General features: G+C 29.3%; 1 protein-coding gene across 1 annotated transcript in view; it reads right to left on the bottom strand.

Annotated features, from left to right (window-relative positions):
- Positions 1-20985, bottom strand: part of Rim (Rab3 interacting molecule) — a gene marked incomplete in the record, with an annotated part of 186328 nt that overhangs the window by 51954 nt on the left and 113389 nt on the right. The window contains 7 exon segments of the mRNA XM_067045239.1: positions 68-234; positions 1152-1238; positions 1396-1561; positions 2803-2933; positions 3912-4042; positions 10609-10779; positions 12492-12711. Coding sequence (XP_066901340.1) covers positions 68-234; positions 1152-1238; positions 1396-1561; positions 2803-2933; positions 3912-4042; positions 10609-10779; positions 12492-12711 — 1073 coding nt within the window.

Here is a 20985-nt window from a genome sequence, read left to right as displayed (position 1 = left end):
AGAAATGTACTGAATTTTTTTTTTACATTTCAAATTGATAAAAATAAAATGAAATATAGGAGCAAACCTATTTGAACTGCCAACTGAAGATATGGAAGCACCGTCTGCAACCCTTCGTTCTCTTGAATCATCAAGATCTGAAGGATCAGAGTCAGATAATCGTGACGTTGTTGAAGGAGAAAGATGTTCTGTAGGCGTTACTACAACATCTAGATCTCGTTCAATATCCATAGTCTAGAAAAAGATAAATGGAAAATAAATCAAATATATATTCACAATCGCTTGTATAAATGGGTATACAACTCATCTACTAATGTGTTATTTAAAAGGATTCAACTCCTTTATCACTTCTTATAATATAAAGAATTTATACAATTATAATTAAAGATTAAAGGTGCTATGTGACATTTGGAAGAATATTTTAAACAGTCAGGCTTAGCTGATACGAGGTCCTGTGTAATGTAAATCTTTACTGTGAGGCCCCATGTTACTAAAAAATCCAATCTTGTAGGCTTAAACCTTTTCCTTACTCTATTAACATAACTTCAAATTTGTCAAGTGTAGTAGTTACTTAATCTAAAACTGGGATATAAAACTTTCAACTCAGTTTAATTTTTTTTATATCTTAGCCTGTGGCTCCTATGCCTATGGGACAAGGAGAGTGGGAAGACACCGCCACTGATAGATTGATGGAGTGGCAGCGATGGAATCCGCAATTGGAGAGCAGCGGCAACCAATAGAGAAGACTGACGGATCAAGCTGCAGGAGACCTTGACTCTACAAAGAGTTGTAGCGCCATGGATAATGATGATGATGATGTGGCTCCTATAAGTGTGAGACCTTGTACATGCCTAGCGCTGGGCAATCTGGCCCTGATTAAAATGAAAATGAACAACACCAAATGGTAAAATACCTTTCAATTACACATCCTCATCACTAGATAGAACAATATGATGGTTAGATTTGCATTTCCTCTGAATATTTTTTTGTCAAGATATTTGTGAATTTGGGGTTTCTGATTCAGATAAAATTATGGAGCAAATAAATTTGAAATCAATGAAGTTTATGAAACTATAAGTAAACAGATTTACTTTCTAAAGAAAAAAAAGCATAACAGAGAGATTTGTATTATTTTAAATGCAAGAACTTACGTGGGGAGCTATAATTTCATCATGTGCACTTAAATGGAACCATTCAGCTTCGTTTTCCAACAGTGCTACACTTAACTCTATTAAAACCTGAAATAAAATATAAAATTTTAACAGCTTATAACAATAAATGTTTAAAATTTATTTTTTCTAGATATATTTATTTATTATTTATGAAGGTTGATTTTACAAAGTCAGAAAAGTGTTTAATAATTTTAAATCAAAATACTAAATAGGCCACATTTACCTCTCCAAGGAAGTCATTAGCACCATAGCGAACGTAATCCCAAACTGTGATTTCCACAACCCTTAGCTTGAGGTCAGCACGCCTTACAGAAGAATAGACGAAGCTTTGATTCCATTTTGGATCATTTGTATTAGCTAATGTCTTTGTTCTCCTTTTAGATTTCTCACTGAACAAAAAATTAAAATCTGTTTTAAAAAATTTATAATTTGCTTCAATTTGACATGCAGAGGAGTTTAGAAAATAAACAAAATTTAATTTTTAACATAATTCAAAAAAATAATGTGTGAAATAATTGAGAAAATAAAATAAATAAGGACCAAATTGATATGTACTAATCTATTTTTTGAAAAAGTTTCCTCTAATCAAACTCAAAGTTTTATTTCATGTTTCAAAGCAATAGGAATCATTTTGACCCTTTAACCGCTCTAACTCGATATTTGTGAGTAGTGATGTCTATACCTCCATTGCTCTAGCTGCATATATGCTGGTATAGATATCTGTATCCCCACTGCTCTAGCCATAGGGAAATCTAGCCATAAATTGGTTGTTCTGGCCTCAAAAAAAAAAAAAGTTCTTAAGAAATACAGTAATTTTAAAAAACTTTTTCTTTTTTGAGGCCAGAACAACCATATTATGGCTAGATTTCCCAACTTGAATATATATATCTAAAATAATAAAAAATTGCCCCCTTATTTTTTTTATTTCAATTTAAAAGACTTAAATATGCCAAAGTTCTGAAGAACTTTTTCGTTTTAGAGGCAAGAACAATCATATTTATCGTATGGGTTACAAATAAAAAATTCATGAAATGAAAAGGTTCAAATGTTTAAAAGATATTATTATTATTTATTATGAAATTTCGACCTCTCCCCTTCCACTACACTACACCACTGTAGCATGGGGTAGAGATATATTTAAGAAAATATAGTTAATATCATGAAAATAAAATTATTTCATAGTAACATTCCAGTTTTTTTTTTTATGACGATATCGTCATATTCTAACAGATTTCTAAACTTCACAATACAAATAAAGGATTGATGGGTGAACAGACAATTAAATACCATGATGGTTTTTTATGATTGTATAGTAAAGTCATAAATGTTATTTTTTTATATATTTTAGATAATAAACACACATCCAATGAAAGGTGCACTATTCAAAAATATTTTTTTGCTAAAATGAACAAAAGAAACAAGCTAAGTTCTACTTAGAAACCCCTAGGGTATTATGTGTTGATAGTAGAACATCTATCGTGCCTTTTGGTTTGACCTGATATTTGAAGAAAGACTTATTCCTATGTAATGATAGGGGTCAAACTATTGAAATTTGCAAAGTTAAAAATTTTCAGTTGTGCCTCTTTCATTCTGGATGAAGGATATTTTACAGAATAAACTAAAAACTAACCTCCTATCAGGAAGTAAAAATAATTTGGCATAAGGATTTCTTGGTTGTCCATTACTTCTAGGTATGAGACCTGCTGCACAGACTAAAGTTACAACCAATTGCAAGGCACCAGAATCAAACCAAAGTTTCACCTAGAAGAAAATAACCATCATTTAAATAAGGAGAAAGGAAAATAAATTCATAAAAGTTTTTAAAAACAATAATTAATAAATTAAATATAATTTCATATGTCAATACTTTGAGTATTAACCCTTTGACGACAGTTGATTAAAGTACAAGTATTTACAGAGGTGGTCCCAATGGACTACTGTAGGCAGTTCACTGCTTATGTAATTTTTAATCTTTGACAGTTGGAAACAGTATGTTTTCAAGATAGTTCAACCAATGCAGCAGTATGTAGTGGTGATTTAGAGGATTTATATTACATTTTCTAACCACTATATTGGATATGATGTCAGTTTATAGTGAACTGAGAGACCTTGGGATGTTTCCATCAAACCTCAAAAAATATTTTTGAAGACAATTCAAAACTGCTAATAAACTAGGTTCTAAAATAAATAAAAAAGTTGGACTGCTATTAAGAGGTAAGTTGTTTATATAATATTCCTTCTCATAGAAAAATTGAAATTTTTAAATTTGAAAGTTAAACTTTGAGTCAATCTTTATCATATTAGAATTAAAAATAAATTAAATCCACACAACATATTTTTTTATCTAAAACATTGCCTTTAAAATGGTGTTGTTCGATCTTTCTAAGTCAAATAGCTTTTTGACAATTGATGAAACCGCAAATGGTTGCAATTTACTGATATTAGCCTGTACAGCCAATTGAAAGTGTAAATGGTCATAAAAAAAATCCTCAACTGTTTTTATCTCTAGAAATATGGAGAGTAATATAAAAAAAAAATTAATAATGATCAATAAACAAATCTATTCCATTTTCGTCACTAAAATAAAATAAAATTTGTTTAAATGAGAAAAAGAAGGCTGTAAAATGCATTGAGATTGCTCCGTTCCTTAGAATGGCATATGTTCTAAAGGTGGTAGCTAGAACTCTGCTGGACTCTCCAGTCGTCAAAGGGTTAAAATTAGAATAAACAAATTTTTACCTGTATTCTGCCTCCTACATTTGAATTGGGAGAATGACGAGGCCTTATTCTTTGACTATGCCCATGAATATCTGGGGAACCAGGTGAAGTTACAAGTACACTAGGTTTATCTTTACGGACATCGTAAACATCTAGAAATAAAATTTATAATTAACTAATAAAACATGTTATACAATAAAACATACCAGGAAAAGTAAAAAATAAATTTAGTTTCTGAAACATAGTATGAAATATACATTCATTTTCACAATCTAAAGTATCTTTTACAATAGATTACTATGACAAACTACACACACCATACGTCATACAACAAAGGAGCACCTAGTAAATTCAATACTAAGAGTTTTAATAGGTGATAAGGGATTTAAAATTAACATGAAATCAAAAAGGCATCACATTGTTAACTTATGATAAATAGTTAACCAGCTGTGCATAGGTTTCCCCTTACCCTCCCCACCGCCATACAATTTGGACTAAGTATGATTGTTCCATACACATGAGAGTTTGACGATTTGTTAAAAAGTATAAATACAAAACATAATAAGTATAATAAGTTCATACAGGTCGTAACCAGATATCATAAAGCCTAAAGCCTTTCTCTCAGAAACAGCCTGTCTAACACAAAAATAGTTTTTAAAACCACACTGTTTGTTCCCAAAATTAGTGCATCCAAACAAACTCTTATATATTAGTACAGATTTGATGTATTAAAGCTAATATGAGCCCAATCAAGAAGCAAATATAATTTTTTATAATAGCTTCCCTAGCTTAAAAGGACTTATCTCAATCAGAAGTGGTTGTCAATGGATACTTGTCAACAGCAAGCTTTATGACATGGATTAATTACTATTATTTTCTAGATGTATAAATAACATTTGTATATAAAATAAAATGTATATATATATAAATCACCATTTTTTCTTTATGGATACTGCTATATATTGATAAAACTGGGTTGAGGAGAAATCAGTTTATCAGTCAGTCAATACCAACTCACAGTGGCTCAAATGGTCAAATGACCACCATTTTAGATAAGTACTGCCGAGTACCTCAGAGCAGGTACCAACTTTTGGCCTTATTGAACAAGCAACATATGTGTGGCGTACGCGGCCAGGCTTCGGTGGTATCACAATCAGTGATAAAGAGAAGTAGAAAAACAATCTAGTTCTTGGTTTAAATAGATAGGTAATACATTTCTTAGAACTTTAGGTCAGTTCCAATAAGGAACCAATAGATATATGATAAAAATAAAATAGAGATACATAAAAACAAAATAAATGTTGCTTCTGGAACCCCAGCTGTCTTAGAACCACAATTGGCCAGAAACAGCAATATTTTATTAGTTTTTCTAACGTATTGAAAAAGATGTTCTCACTTTAAAAAGTATAGTTAGATTCAGGAAGACATAGAATCAATAAATGAACTAGAACAGTAACAAAGATTCATACATATTAAAAGTATCTAACCACTAGTTGATTTGCCAACTCATTTGCATAGATTAACAAATGGAGCAGACTTGATAGTGTTCTAATTTACCTTTGATCACAGGAAGGGTTAATTATTTTATAATCATTATTTATTTTTATAATTTATTGTAATAATTATTTTATAATTATACCATTTATTTTTTAATAAGGATTTTTTTTTCAAACAAACCCACTGGATCAAATAAATTAATTTTAACTTTATTTTATGTTAATAAATTGGTGATAACTTAGCTACTAACAAGTGCAGGAAGAATTCTGTCCTTTATGATGGACTGGTAGTTACAAATAAGTTTACATTTTTCTTTTTTTTCAAATAATCGATAATACTTCAATTTAATCTATGCAATAAATAATCCCATATACCACATATATATAGACTATGGTGTTCGTTTTGAACTTTTTGATAACTATGGAAGATAGTTGGGCTAATGGACAGAGTTAGGGACAAAGGGAATGTAGGAAAACTGTGAAAGATCAATGACCAAAATCAATGGGAAAAAATACTTCTCTATTAGAGAAGAAAAGAAACTGTATTTCATATATACACATTATGATATGATCGTATGAGCTTTGTTCTCATGAAGACAAACACAAAAAAGTGAAGTATAAATAAATAATGGCCATGAACTATAAAGAATAATAGGACAGAAAATAATTGCATCTCAGTCAAACTATCTCAAAGGCAGCAACTAAACTGATAGGTGATTTCCATTACAAAAAATTTTAAGCCATGTTATCAAATAGTCTCAATTACATAAACAATTTCTGATGAATTAAGATAGTCAAATTCTATAGTAAAAATAATTTTTGAAAAATAACTTTCACTACTAACACAGTGTGTATTTCTGGATACACTACTTTACACATAAACTGAACTTATGCTGACAGAAACTCTGCAGCATACAGAACTGATGAATTGGATTGCGGTTATAAAGGTATAATATACTAATACACATGGATTAAAAAATTAAGAATGATAAATGAAAAAAAATGTCAGTCTCTTACAATCTACATGATCACTTTACTACATAGAAACCCAGAAACATACACACACATTTACATAACATACACAATTCATTACAATGAAGTTGAATATATGATCTATGGGAGTAATATGTATAATACAAATACAGTTAATGGTATTAAAAACTAAAGCAAACATAATAAATAATAGTAAAATTCAATAAACACAAAGGATTACAGGTTAATAAAACTATAAGGAAAAATATGCTCTGTTGGTAAGAGAGAATGAAGTTGAAAGTCTTAATTTATTACAGTCATGCAACAACAACAAAAGAAACTAAAGGAAATTTGATCTGAAAATGAAGATATATTTATTCATTAAAATAGAATAAAATCTCCTAGAAAGGTAGCCAGCTTGTCTAAAACAAAAAAACAATTTAGTTCAAGGGAGCATTTGAAGATAAAAGTAGATGGAAACCTTAATAGTAAATAAAACCTGTAACATTAAAAAATATTAAAAGTTAATTAGAACACTTGATTATTTTGTTTTTTAATATTAATAATTTAAAATTGTTGAAACGTTCATAATTGTGATTCTTTATAAATATTGTGGTCTCAATGATGAGCAAAGCTAACATTTAAATATTTTTAATGAAGATTAAAATTTTCAACACAAATTAATTAGGTAAGAATAAAAAAACAAAATATTTAAAAAAAGTCATTTTATAAAGTATACAAATTAAGAAAAGTTTTCATATATATTGAAATTATGAATAAGTGCCCATTAACTGCATTTTCTAAGAAATATTGTTTACTAAGAAAAAAATAGAAGCAAAGTAATAAAAATGTATTTGGTAGATATCATTCATGAGAAGAAGTAGAACAATATCAAAGACCAATAGAAAAAAATACATGTAGGAAACAAGATATATTAAAATAAAAATATTAACACTACCATTAGCTTAATTTATTATAAATTTTTAAAGCAGTCTAAAATATATACTACAAAAAGTTGGATTTTGATTTGACAGGACAAAAAATCACAATAAAATAAAAAACTACTCAAATTTACTAAGCATGGAGTATTATTTAGAATTAAAGCTAGGAAAAATTAGTAATAAATAAAACTATAAATAAATCACCATGGATACAATTTAGTCATAGTTTTATTTTTTATTAGTTTATTAATATTATTTTTTGTTTTATATTTTCCAGGTCTGTTTAGAATAAATTAAATTTTGTATAATGTGGCATGACTATTTTTTTTAAAACTAAAACTTAAATGTGAACATAATAATTGAATAAATGTACAAAAGAATGATTAAATATATACAATTTTATCAGATGTACCAGTAGAAAATACCTCATATTTAATCAATTAAATGTAATCCTCAAAAATGAAAATTCATTTAATTTCACAGCCCTATTGTTTTAGATCATATTGTAAATCTTATTATACAAATGTTTTAAAATAGATATTAAAAGAATTCAGTTATACATAGTATTAGTGTATATAATGTTAATATTATATATATTTACATATTTTTAATTAAGAAAAAATATATATTGAAAACTACAAATATAGCATTAGAGAACATGCTCACTAACTTTGCACTGACTACCCAAGATCTTACTAAGTTGGTATATATAAAAAAATGAGCTCTGATATCCAGTAAAACAAAATCACTTACCTAAACTCTTTTATAAATCATATAGAAGAAAATAAAAAAATTAATTATTTAATGATTCAGATTCAGCTACCAATTCCTAGAATATCTATACGACAGGTTAGCCATTAAAACCAGAACAGTGATGGATAGGTATAGCAAGTCAGCAGATCTTTGGATGATATTAGCATTGTGCTAGGAGTGCAAATGCACTTAAAGAAGTCTGTGAAATTGTTAGAACAGGAGCAGAAGTAGGCAACAAAAAATGAAGGAAGTATAAGGAAATTTCCCTTAGAAAGATTAGGAGTAATGACACTCTTGTGAGCATAACCTCGTGTTAGAAAACGTACCATCTTTCACCTACCTTGGATTTCCCGTTAGCTGTAGACACTCAGTAAGCAAAGAAATTACCAAACGGATAATGGCTGGCAACAGAGTCTTCTACAGAACTCTTTTGCTTCTTGACTCCTCACAATACAAGATAAAACTATATAAAGCCTTAATGGGACCAATGGTTTCTTATGGCTCTGAAATATAGTGCTTCACAGCAATAGATGCTAATAGTCTCAAGGTATTTGAATAAAAACGTTGTGAGGCGCAACTATGGCAGCATGTATGAAAAAGGCTGATGGGAGAATACATTGATTTTCTGAAAAGCTTATTTATAAAACAGATAATTTGTAGTGACTAAATTATAAATTCATTTTACAAGCCAAAATTTAATGGTTAAAAATAGATAATTCATTTCAATCTAAACTGCGTTTTAAACTGGAGTCGCTTGTTTTAATTTGAACTTAAAAAGTAGTTTGTTATATAAAGCTTTGTTTTTAATAAAAATTTATTTAATACTTTATGGTATAGATTGAAGAAAAGAGAAAAAGTTAACTTATTAGAATATAAGCAGTATTTTTGAGGACCATGATAAAATCATAACTTTCAAGAGTAGACTATGGATGAAAAATTTACCCGAATATAAAAATGTTTATGAAGACAGAGGAAAATTACGATTTATTTTCGGGTTCACCAGGGATACCCACATAACTCAGCCGAGCTGCAATGGCTATATCCATCCTTCCGATGCCAATATTTCCTAGGTTCCTTTCTATTCCAAGTAATTAGTACTCAACACCCCTCCTATATCCAAGAAAACTTGCAATTCAAATTCTCAATCCAATCCCATACTACCAAGTCCCGTTTATCTGACATCACCCTCCACCTCACTGAACTAACTGCTGCATTTAATAAATCATTCATCAGCTGCATATCACTGGAACTCCATTCCCTCTAACATATGCCATGTACCAACCCTTCCCTCATTTTAAACGCTTATATTTAATTACCTTTTACTTCACCAATCTAATTCGATATTACAATAATACAGACCTTTTTGTTTTGTTTTTTATAATTTAGTCGGAATAATAAACTATTTTTTATTTCATTTAATTTTATTTCAAACATAATGTTCAGAATTTCTCTCCTGCATTTGTAAAAAATATGATATCAAACTTTGTACCCATATTTGAAGAAGATAATTGACCCTATGAAATAGATTGGAGCCACTTTTCAGAGCTGATAAGAATGAAGTTGGTAACAGAACTTCATTCTTATCAGCTCTGACGAAGCCCTGCAAAGTAGGGCGAAACGTTGGTTAACAATAAATAGTTTTCTTTTTACAATTTTGGTACCTTTATGGACTATCTTCCTCCAATTTGTACCCATGTATTGAAATTTTTTAAAAATTATTTTGTGGTAGTTCCCTATGGATACCTATTAACCATTTATTAGTTTTCCAAATAATTCAAAAATACTACATCTCATTATAATGTTCATTTCAAACATAAATTCCTCAAATAAGATAAACTAAAATAAAAATCCAATTGGATCAAGTGAAGATACAGCAAAAAATGATTGTATACCTCTTAGCAGGCAAATTGGTAGGACCAGGTGTGATTGGGCAGACCAGATATTTGAGATTTGGCAACGAGATCAAATGTCACCTCTGCTATGATTTTCAGGACTTGACATTACAATCGTCCAAAGTTTCAAACTTTTTTTTGATATTAGAATAATGATTCTGAAATGTTTTTTTATTGGTTGTTATTTACTGATATAATAAACCATTAATTTAAATTAAAAACCATTTTGTAATAATTAACAGCATTTTTGGAATTTGGAGAACTTTCCATATTTCAGCAGTAGTCTGTTCCAGTAACAATTACTTGATGTTATGAATTTTTTGAGAAGTTTCACTTTAATTTTTAGAATTAAACTTTTTGCATGTAATATCCAAGATCAGTAGTGAGTGAAGGCTTCAGAGTGAGAGACATGGATTACAACAAGATACCAGAGAATCTATGTCATTGATCCAAGATCTGTAGACAAGATAATCACATCCCATAAAGATTTAATGAGGACCAAGGCTTAGGATGAGGGTGAGAGTAAACAATTGGCTCATTTTATTAAAAATAATATTAAAGATTATTGTATATACACAAACACATACAAAAGGGGATTCAACATGTATTAGGTCAAAATTAAATATAAATAAATTCATGCTCCACTAATAATCAATGTACTCACCCTTATGACTCTGAACTGGAGGGTATGGAAGGCGAGGGTGGCGATTAGTTTGGTAGCGGCAAACTACTAGCTCAACTTGAGGTTCATGCTTGCTTTCAGCAATAATATCATAAACTTCTTGAAAGCTTTTTCCTTTTAATGATCGCCCATTCCACTCAAGAACTTCATCACCTGAAAATATAAATCTAATATTACTTCTTGCTGGATAATAAATTGATTGAAACATGATTATTGTTATGTAAAATCACCATAAGCCCATCTTAATGCTATATCAACCAGTTGCTTATTAAAAGAAGAATAAAAGTCATCACCTATAAAACCATCATAAGGCTAATGGTTAAGTTTGGGTGTGAAACATGGCCCTTGACAATAAAATCAGAACGGATGCTTAACTCATGGGAGAAAAAGTTATTGAGAAGAATATGGGATTGGTCAGAATGGGATTTGAAGAAGAAGAAAAAGGAGTGGAGAGCTAATGGAACATTGGTTGTTGGGAGAACTCAACATTGTGAAATTAGTAAAAAACAACCCGAATAAGATGAATAGGAGATATGGAGAGAATACCCAAAAAGATGCTCAATGGGAAACCGGTTGCCAGATGGTAAGCAAGGCCTCCAGAGTATTAGAAGATGGAGAGAGAGAGAGAGAGAGAGAGAGAGAGAGAGAAAGCAAAAGAAAGTGAAGATTGGTTGGCTGTGGTGAATGAGGCCCGGGTTCTTGTAGGACTGTAGTGCCATATAATAATAAACAGGAAAGATAAGAAAGGTAAGATAGTAGATATTGCGATTCCTAAGGATAACAGTATTAGCTCAATTATGGGTGAGAAGTTCCACAAATATCAGGAATTGGTGACTGAGATAAAGGAGCTATACTATTTAGAATGTGTTGTGGTAACACAAATTATAATATTGACGAGTGAGCTGATCCCGAAGTCACCAGTGGTAGGAACAGATGAAATGGCATTATCACTCCACGTGTTAAGAGATGCTCAAAAAACAGTTATCTTAGATACATCAAGGATAGTGCGGAGGTTCTTAAATGTTTGATTAAATTTAAATCTGCAAGTGGTTGGAACATGTCTTCCACCTTAGTTCTTCATCCACAATCACAAGAAGAAATTACAAATAATAACAGCTTATCAATAGGCTTTTTGATGCAAATGCTTATGGAGAATAGACTATTAATCAATATAAAATATTTACAAATAAATCAATTTATTTTTTTTATTTGATACTTTATATATGAGAGATTTCATTATATAACTTAAACATATTTTCAAAGATAATGAGAAAAGTAATCTTAAGTCTTTAGAAATTTCAATATAAAATGTTAAATGAATGTTTTCTCCTAAAGTTACTAATATTACAGTTCATTTCTTCTTTTAATAATTTTGAATTTCAGATTTCCAAGAAAATGTAATTTGTCATTTTTATGACTCTCTATTATTAAATGACTAGTGATGAAGAAATCTCAGAGAAAGGTACATGAAGAAAATCTTATGGAAAACTGCATTAAAAAAAGACACAAAGAGTAATTAAAAGTAAATTTCAGAGAGTAATCTGTACTATATAATAATGTAGTTTGGGCATAGCTGGAGAGAAACTTGGGATCCATACATACACAAGTTAAAAGAGTATAGACACAGACCCCGGCTGAATAATAACCAACAACAGAAACTACTAATGATAAAAATAGAAATTTATAGGGAAGAAACAGAATTAATGTATAATAAGATTATCTATCATCGTGAAAATAAGTTTATGAAAATGTTTTGATAATATATTTACCAAATCAATAACTAATGCTATTCAGAAATATAGCAGATTATTATTAATCAGTAGCTCAAACATGATAATAAAATCTGAAATATTTTAGTTTATTACCTGGTCTTAATTGTCCATCAATGTCTGCTATGCTCCCCTTCTTAACTTTTTCGATGAGAGCTCCCCTACTACCACTCTCCAAGAGTTTTCCTCCCACCACTTTCAGGCCAAGGATTGAAGCACTGGATGCTGAACCAATACCCTCTCGAAGACTCTTCTTCAGTACCATGTGACCAATCATCGTTCGACCATCTTTGCTTACCTGCCAAGACATCGGGTGCTGTACCCCACAAAACATGTATCAGTTAACGTATGATTCAATTATTGATCATTTTTCATTTTGAGAACGATTCAGATTTTGAGTTTAACTTTTAAAATAAATTTACTTTCAAGATATCACTGGCGTTTCTCTACATCACTATTCGGGTTTTCGCTACAAAATAAAAACATTATCTGTATAGCTTATGAACTAGAATTTTGCAAAAATATTTTTTGGTTCCTCATTGCGTATATATAAATATTTGCACTGCATAAAATCACAATTAAACAAAAGTAGATACATCCAGATACTTCCATAAATACTTCCATACTTCCATATATAGATTTATATAGATTCCATATATAGAGATACTTCCATTAAAGTCCTATATGAAAAAAAATTTGTAGAGGAACAAAATCATAATGATTGTACATGAAGTTTCCTAAGGATTGATAGGAAGGAATGAGATGGAAGAAGCACTCTGTTTACTTGATTATAACTTTAAATTATTATGAAAAGGATTTAAAACATTTAGCTGATTTTAATGATAAAACCATCAAACAATCAATGAGATGTCAGTTAATTTTAACTACAACTTGCAATGTGCATCCATGAAAAATTCCGATTTCATTTTATTTTTTGGAGAACTTTTTTCTGAATGTCTCATTCTATAGCATAGAGCTGTGATAATTAATCCTTTTCATTGATTAACACACCTAGACCTAAATAAATGCTTTCAATTTCTTCAAAAATAAGTTTCTATTCCTTTATTTAGGAAATCACACATAGAAAAGATTGATTGAATCAAAAGTATTGATATCAACTAAAACAATGTATAGAAGTATTCAACAAGGATTCAACAACTAATAAAACAAATTGGTCTTCTTCGTTTCAAAAAGTTTACCATCTTATTAAAATTTTACACTCAGAAAATATATAGGCACAAATGATAGTCAATGGACTGTCCCCTTGTTTCTTAAAGGTGAGATGGTCGTACTGAAGTTCGTTTATAAAATTTTGAGACTTCACAAACCTTAGATTTAAACATCTGGACAGGAGTATACATAACATCAACAGCCAGTAAAGGCCATAAGAATACAAAGTCATGTGGAAATACAATACTCAGTGGATTGAATGAGTTAAATACTTTTATTGGTATAACATAATGTAAATATAATACATAGATTTATTAAAATAGAATGATACTAGAAATATGAGATAAGCTCACATAGCTTTTCAAATTTTGTGATTAAGCTAAAATCCGATTAGTAAACATTAATATTATCATGTTATTAGCTTTATTTAAATATAAAAGAAATAAAACAGTAATGCGTTTTTTCAGGAAAAGTGGACATCAGTCATATCTCACCTATATAGGGTATAACAATTAATTTATTAAATTATTTATAATATTATTCATAATAATACAAATCAGTTATACTTAGAAATTTGTATGTGTATGATTATAGGTAAATAAATTCTACTCAAAATCAAGAGTCTTTTCTTAGAACACCTCAAAATAAAGCTCTGTATCCACTAGCGATAAAATATGCTTAAAAGTAGACAACAATAAAAAAAATTTGATGGGAAGGATATGTTGAATTTCATTCATGTAGGTAGTTTACTTTTTGAGTATCAATTATATATATATTTTTCTATCTAACATAAAACAAATTTACAAAGCAGATACTTAGTCTAGTGCTCAATAAAATGACATGGGCCGTATAAATTAAAAAGAAAAATGCAAAACAATTTTATTTCATTCTCAGAAAGAGGGTATTTAAAAATACAATAAATATATTTATAATCCTTAAGGAAATAAAGAAATATTGTAATAACTTTTAATAAGTAATATAAAAGATCTTTCCTTATATGTAAGTTCCTTGTATCATGTTCAGAATACAACATTTACCATCCAGTTTATCATTATACTAATTCCCTAATGTTAAACTTGCTGTGGTAATATGATAAACTTTTTAGATTACAGATTTATGTATAAATAAATATTTATATCTTAGAATCAACAAAGATGCGAAAGAGCTGCATGCAGTAAACTTGAAAACAGTAGCCCAAGAAAGACAGGCATGGCGAAAGCTGGTTTAGGCGGCCAAAGATCTATAAAGTCTGTAGAGCCAACAGAAAAAAAATATGAATGAAATAATTAATTTCACTTTGTACCACTCATCACCTCCTTCATTTAAAAGACATTCATAATTATTAATCTGTTACTGTAGGCATGAATCAACCCTGGGGGTTTGGGAGCCCTCCTAGGGTCCATCCAGCCTTTATTGGGAAAAAAAAAAGGTTAAGCTTGATCTTGAACAAATCACCTCATTGTATAAGTTTGTGGAGGGAGTTGACCTTAACTCTATGCCTATAGGTCTCAATAACCTCAGAACTGCAGTGGTGGCTGTTCGAATCCAGCCTGGAGTCGACTTTTATTTGGTGAGGATCAACGCAATTAAAACTTGACCATCCACTATGGTTAGAATGGGGTAGTAACCTGTAGATGCCTCCATCCATATGTCAGAAATATCCAAGCAGGGGGTAATGGTAATAAAAAAGTACTTCTTTACAATTGTAATCTTGAGTAAATCACCTCCTTATGGAACTATTGTTCAAAAACAGTACTTCCTTACAAAATACTGAGTTCTTGACTCTTCATGGGTTGTAGCTGTATAGATTTTAATTTTATTATTATTAAGAGGTTTCAACAAGTTAATGGTTTTGAAATGAATAGGAGATTCAAGAGTTAAGGATGTCTGAATGATTATCAGTCTCAGGCCAATTTTTAGGGATTATTTAAAAAAAAAAAGTTGTGCTCATGTTTTTTATTCTGTGTATTTGCAGAACATTTAATTTATTCATAGATCTCTCATGAGAACTACAAAAATTATATTATTTATACTATTTATAATTTTTTCTATAAATCAACTAATATTTAATAACTCTAGAGTTTTAAAATAAAAAACAGAGACCATATGGGAAAAACATACAAATACAATTACTAGGGACGAGTCATAAGACAAAATAATTAGAAGGTATAATAATAAAAAAAAAACTTAGTTATTAAAAAAATTAGTTTATTTATTATTAATTTGGGAGTGGGTAGCACATTGGTAAGGCCCTGCTACAAACTCTAAGAACCCGAGTTCGAATCCGGCTGGGGCATATAATTATTTTCTATTTCACAGTAACCATGAGTCAGCCCTGTGTGTTCTGGAACTCTCCGGGGTCCACCCAGCCTCATAAAATGGATACCCTTAATTGGATAAAAATCTGGTGGTCGAGTGTGATTCTGACCAAATCACCTACTTGCACAACCATTGGTCTAGTAACAGTACTTTCTTACAAAGTACTGCACTGTATTTTTTTTTATATTATTAATTTCAGGAAAATTATAATCCTTGATTGATACTTCTAATATTTTATTTTAGACTCCTTGAAGATGTTTCCAGACTCTACTTTTCTATTCTCAAGTCAAATTATTGGTGTAAGGCTTTTCATGCCCATAATCTTCCTACAAGTCATTATATTAAATATACTAGCAGACCTGGCAGTGTTTCATAATTGCTAGAGTTCGAGATGTATATAGATTAATTGAAAGTTTCAAATCAATTAATATGTCAGGTTAAAATTAAATATGCATTCTTATTTTTATTCAGATTGGATTAATAATTTAAATAATTGTTGATAATATCTATATAGTTTATAGTTGTAAATAACAATATATTGTAATATCCTTTTTTATGAGTAAATAGTTATTTTTTATATGTTTTTATAATATAATAATAGATTTATAGTATTAGATTTTATAACATAATAGATTTTTAGTATGTTTTATGTTATACATCATTTCAATATTGTTTCTTTGTAGTATTAAACCTAAAAGGAGGCTAACCAATTTTCATCAGTAAAATAAGCAGTGACAAAAGATATCATTCTAAGCCAAGATGGCAGTGTGTTCCTTCCAAAAGTCCGTAGAATCGAGGCCATGTTGAGTAGATTCAAATATTTTAAAAACTTTATTTAACTTCCCATCATAATAGTGGTTTCAGTAAATTTAAGAAAAAAAAAGAAAAGAAAGAAAAATTTCATAAAGAAGATCATATGCAAAAACTCAAAACTGTTGTGCTACAATTGATGTTTACATGGGATTTCTAGACAGGACACGTGGTTTCGAGATCACTTGTTTTATAGGCACCGAAGAGAGGACATATCCTAGATGCAGGAGGTCCTGAACATGCTTGGTCTCTCTCAGTGGAACATCTAGAAAAAGAAGACATCTAGAATCATCCAAAAAAGTTAAAGTGACTCTTTGTTTTGGGTCACCGGGATGAGATGTGTTAAAAACAATTAGAGGACCAAATGCTTTGTTTAAAGACAGTGTTAATTTGTGAAATAGAAATCATCAAAAACCATCGGTCATCATAGAAGAGCAAAAATTGGATAGTGTTGCTCAATATATAATTATAAAAGTGTTATTAAAGTGTCTGTTCTGATTGCCTAGAAACCTGCCCTGAGATATGAGAAATAAGTGAAAAACTATCAATTTTCTTTTCATTTACTTCAAATAATCTTTTAATATTACAATATAATAAAAATATATGGTAATAATGTATAACAAAAAATGGTAAATATAATATCTGGTGACTATTTACTTCACAAACTGGTTTCCATAAAACTGTTCCATGTCTCATTACTAATTGGTCCAATAAGGCTCGATGCAGGTAAGTAACTGTCATACAAATGATTATTTAGAATGTTCAGCAATGTACAGCTTTTAATTTATAATAAAAAATAAACAAAATTCAAGGAGAAGCTTCCTAAATTATACAATTTTTTTTTAAAGCTGAATCTACACAAATAATAGTCTGAAATAAATTTTTTTTTTGCATGGAATTTCATCACCATTCACTTAAAAAAACACACATTCAGCTTTTCAATGGTTGTAGTAACATAGGATTTGGATAAAATGCAGAGGAGTTATAAATGATTATATGAATAATGGACATAAGTAGAAGAAAAAAAATTAACTTTAAAAATTCCCAATTTTTAATTTATTTGAAAAATGGTATTTAAAGGTTACAGACGTTTCTAAAATCAAATATGATTTGATTTTTCTTTCAATAAAAAAAATTGTCCTAATTTACTTGAACCATCATTAGTTTTTTAAATAGTTGCTTAAGTTAGTTGAAAATAAAAAATCATTTAAAGAAATTAGTCATATTTTTTTCTCATTATTTTAGAAAGAAGCTAATCAATTAGTGTATAATAACTGAGAAAAAATGTATACTTTCTGAGCTATGTGCCAAAAATGATTAATTTTGTTCATAGTTTTTTTTTTACCCAAGAAATAAGTGATTTCAGTAGCTTTAAATCTGTCAAATATTTCAAAAGTTGACATTTAAGTTTATTGTAGATGAACATTCGAACCATTCCCTTTTATAAGTATAGAGATTAATTATTTATTCATAAGAGTAACCTTCTCATTTGTTCTTACTGCCTCATAATCCTCAGAAAATCTATTTTTAAGTAATAATGACTTCTCTGATGAATATGGACATAAAAAGTGTAACATCAAAAATTAGGCTCGAGAATAGACTGTAAGAGCCTGAAATGTTGCCATCGAGTTAAAATAAAATAGTAGAAGTATCAAAGGGTTATAATTTTATCTGGAATTCATAACATTAGAAATAATATATAATTACCATTATACTGTTAAGAAGGACAAACAAAGGAAAGGCTGTTTGTGTGTTGTTTAAGAATTAAAATAGTGCAAAGTGTTTTATTTATTTTAATTAGTCTGAATAGGGATATTTTATGGATTGCATTTATTATGGATTAATATTTGGTATTGCTTTGACCGGATAAGATTTTTGATAAATTCTTGAGTAATATTTTCTTATTTTCCCCTTAAAACAGGCCTTAATTCTTGAAGCTATTCTAGAAAAGTTGGGCGTCTATGTCTCTTCTTAAAGTCTCAGCCCAATTGAAAAATAGCTTAGAAAGATTTCTTAGGTATCAGAAATGAGTGACCAGCCTTATTCTGCTGGTAGCTGTTTCCAGAAAGTATTGTTTATTTTGTACCAGTTTAGCTTTATTGGATTGAATTATTTTTGATTGTGTCAATATAAAATATTACTGCTTATAATTTTTATCACAGAGTTTTAATACATTGAAAAGTACGTTTATACATTAAAGAAAAAACGAATGATTAGTATAAACGGTTTGAAGCTATCTTCACCTACCTTGGGTGTCTCGTTGTCCAACATATTTCCAGGGCTAGAACCAGGGAAATCACGATGGTGACCACTGCTTCTTGTTGGTCAGGGCTGTACACCCCCGAATCGTTTGGTGAATAGTTCATAGGTGTTTTGAAATCCCTATTGGTAAACAAAAGTTCACTAAATATTTCTCAAAAAAAACCGACATTTAAACTATTTCATAAAGAAAAAATAAAACGCTATGAATGTAAGTTCACTTGTTCAGTGCTAAAAAAAGGATAAATAATAAACAATAAGTAGACAGCAATGTACCATAGTTTCCACCATTGAAGTGACAATGCCTATTAAAAGAACCAATTCCAGAGATGGATAATTAAGCTCCTAAAAACAGACAAATAGAGGAATTCTTGACTGCAGTAGACCAAAATATTTATTGATTTGATAAAACTGCTTAAAAATAAATGATAAATTTGTTTTAATCAACAATTTCATGTTTTAAGAAATTTTAAGGCCAGCTTTTTACAATTTTGAAAAACAGGAAAACTTAACTTGGATAGATAACCTGAGAAGAATTGTGAGAAGCTGTGTTTGAAGAGAATCATCAGCAAACAAATAAAACTATCCTGATCTTCAAACAAGATAAGTAGGAGCTATATTCACCAAGAGAACAAGGAATGTTCAGCAATATGGTCTGTGGTACGCATAATAGTTTTTGTGGAGGAAAAAATTAATTTAAAGAAGGCGTGGAGACTATGTCCCAAACACTACTCCAACATTTATATGAAGGTCTTATATGAAGTGAGGCAAGATGCAAACCTTTACTAGGAGGCCGCACCAGATTATACAGAAATTCAGCCTTGTTGGTTTATCCCTACACTTTTACCTTATTAATGTATTCATGACTCAGCTTGCTTAGTTTTTTTTTCATCTGAATCATTTTGATGGTAAGATTTGAACTTTCAATTCAGTTTTTTTATTCTTAAAGGGAGGCCCCCTTAACTGCTGCACAATCTGCTCTTACCTAATGTGGGCCCTGCCAATAGGGTACTGGGAAGAAGGTCTTTACTCACTTATACTAGGGATGGGATATCGATATCGATATTATCGAAATATCGATATTTTGTCTCCGATATCCGATATTTTGATATCGATATCGAGGAACCGATAATATCGGAATATCGATATTCTTCTATAATATCGAAATATAGGTTTCTAAAAAAAAAAAGAAAAAAAAAAAAAAAATTCGCACCTTAAAAGTATATATAAATAAAAGAAATATTGATAATACACACTCCAATGTAATATATCTATAATCATATATTCAGGAGGAAATATTCGTACCAAAATATAATATGGCAAAGATTTGCTAATGTTATTTAATCTAAATATCGATATTTTGTTAAAGAAAATCTTCAAGCTTAATAATAGTATTTCGATATTTAATATTGATTATTCATCATATTCATTTCGATATTTGACATTTTTATAATTATTTATTTCTAACGTTAGTAAAAGTATTCCGATATTGTATTATCAAACGATCGATATATTGTTTCAATACTTTAACATCCATTTGATCTTTGATAATGTTATTTATATCGATATCGATAATTACCAACAATATTCTAATTGATACAATATTCGATATTTCGATATTTTTTTTATAGAATTGTCGATATTTGGTATAATAAGATTAACAAAATTTGATAAAAAGATAAAAAAACGTATATCGATAATGTATTTTTATAATTTAATTTTCCTTTCGATGTTTTACATTGTTATTAATATTAATATCAAAGATTAGAAACGATATTTCATTAAAAAATATTAAGAAAATCTTATAAAAAGTTTAAAAATAGTTTTCTAATATTGTGAATTGATAAATTCATGTTCATTTCGATATTCTAGATTGTTATTATTATCGATATTGAAGATTAGAAAAAACATAAAAACACTTTATAAATAAATTATCAATTTAAATAAATTCATATTCCTTTCGATATTCGACATTGTTATTAATATCGATATCGTAGATTAGAAACCATGTTTCGATATATTGTTCAATAGA

The sequence above is a fragment of the Halyomorpha halys genome, unplaced genomic scaffold, assembly GCF_000696795.3.
Source record: "Halyomorpha halys isolate HHAL.00 unplaced genomic scaffold, Hhal_1.1 Scaffold760.1, whole genome shotgun sequence".
In the NCBI taxonomy this organism is placed as follows: Eukaryota; Metazoa; Arthropoda; class Insecta; order Hemiptera; family Pentatomidae; genus Halyomorpha; species Halyomorpha halys.
Note: the sequence above shows the minus strand (reverse complement) of the source record. Positions and strands in the feature narration are given on the sequence as shown.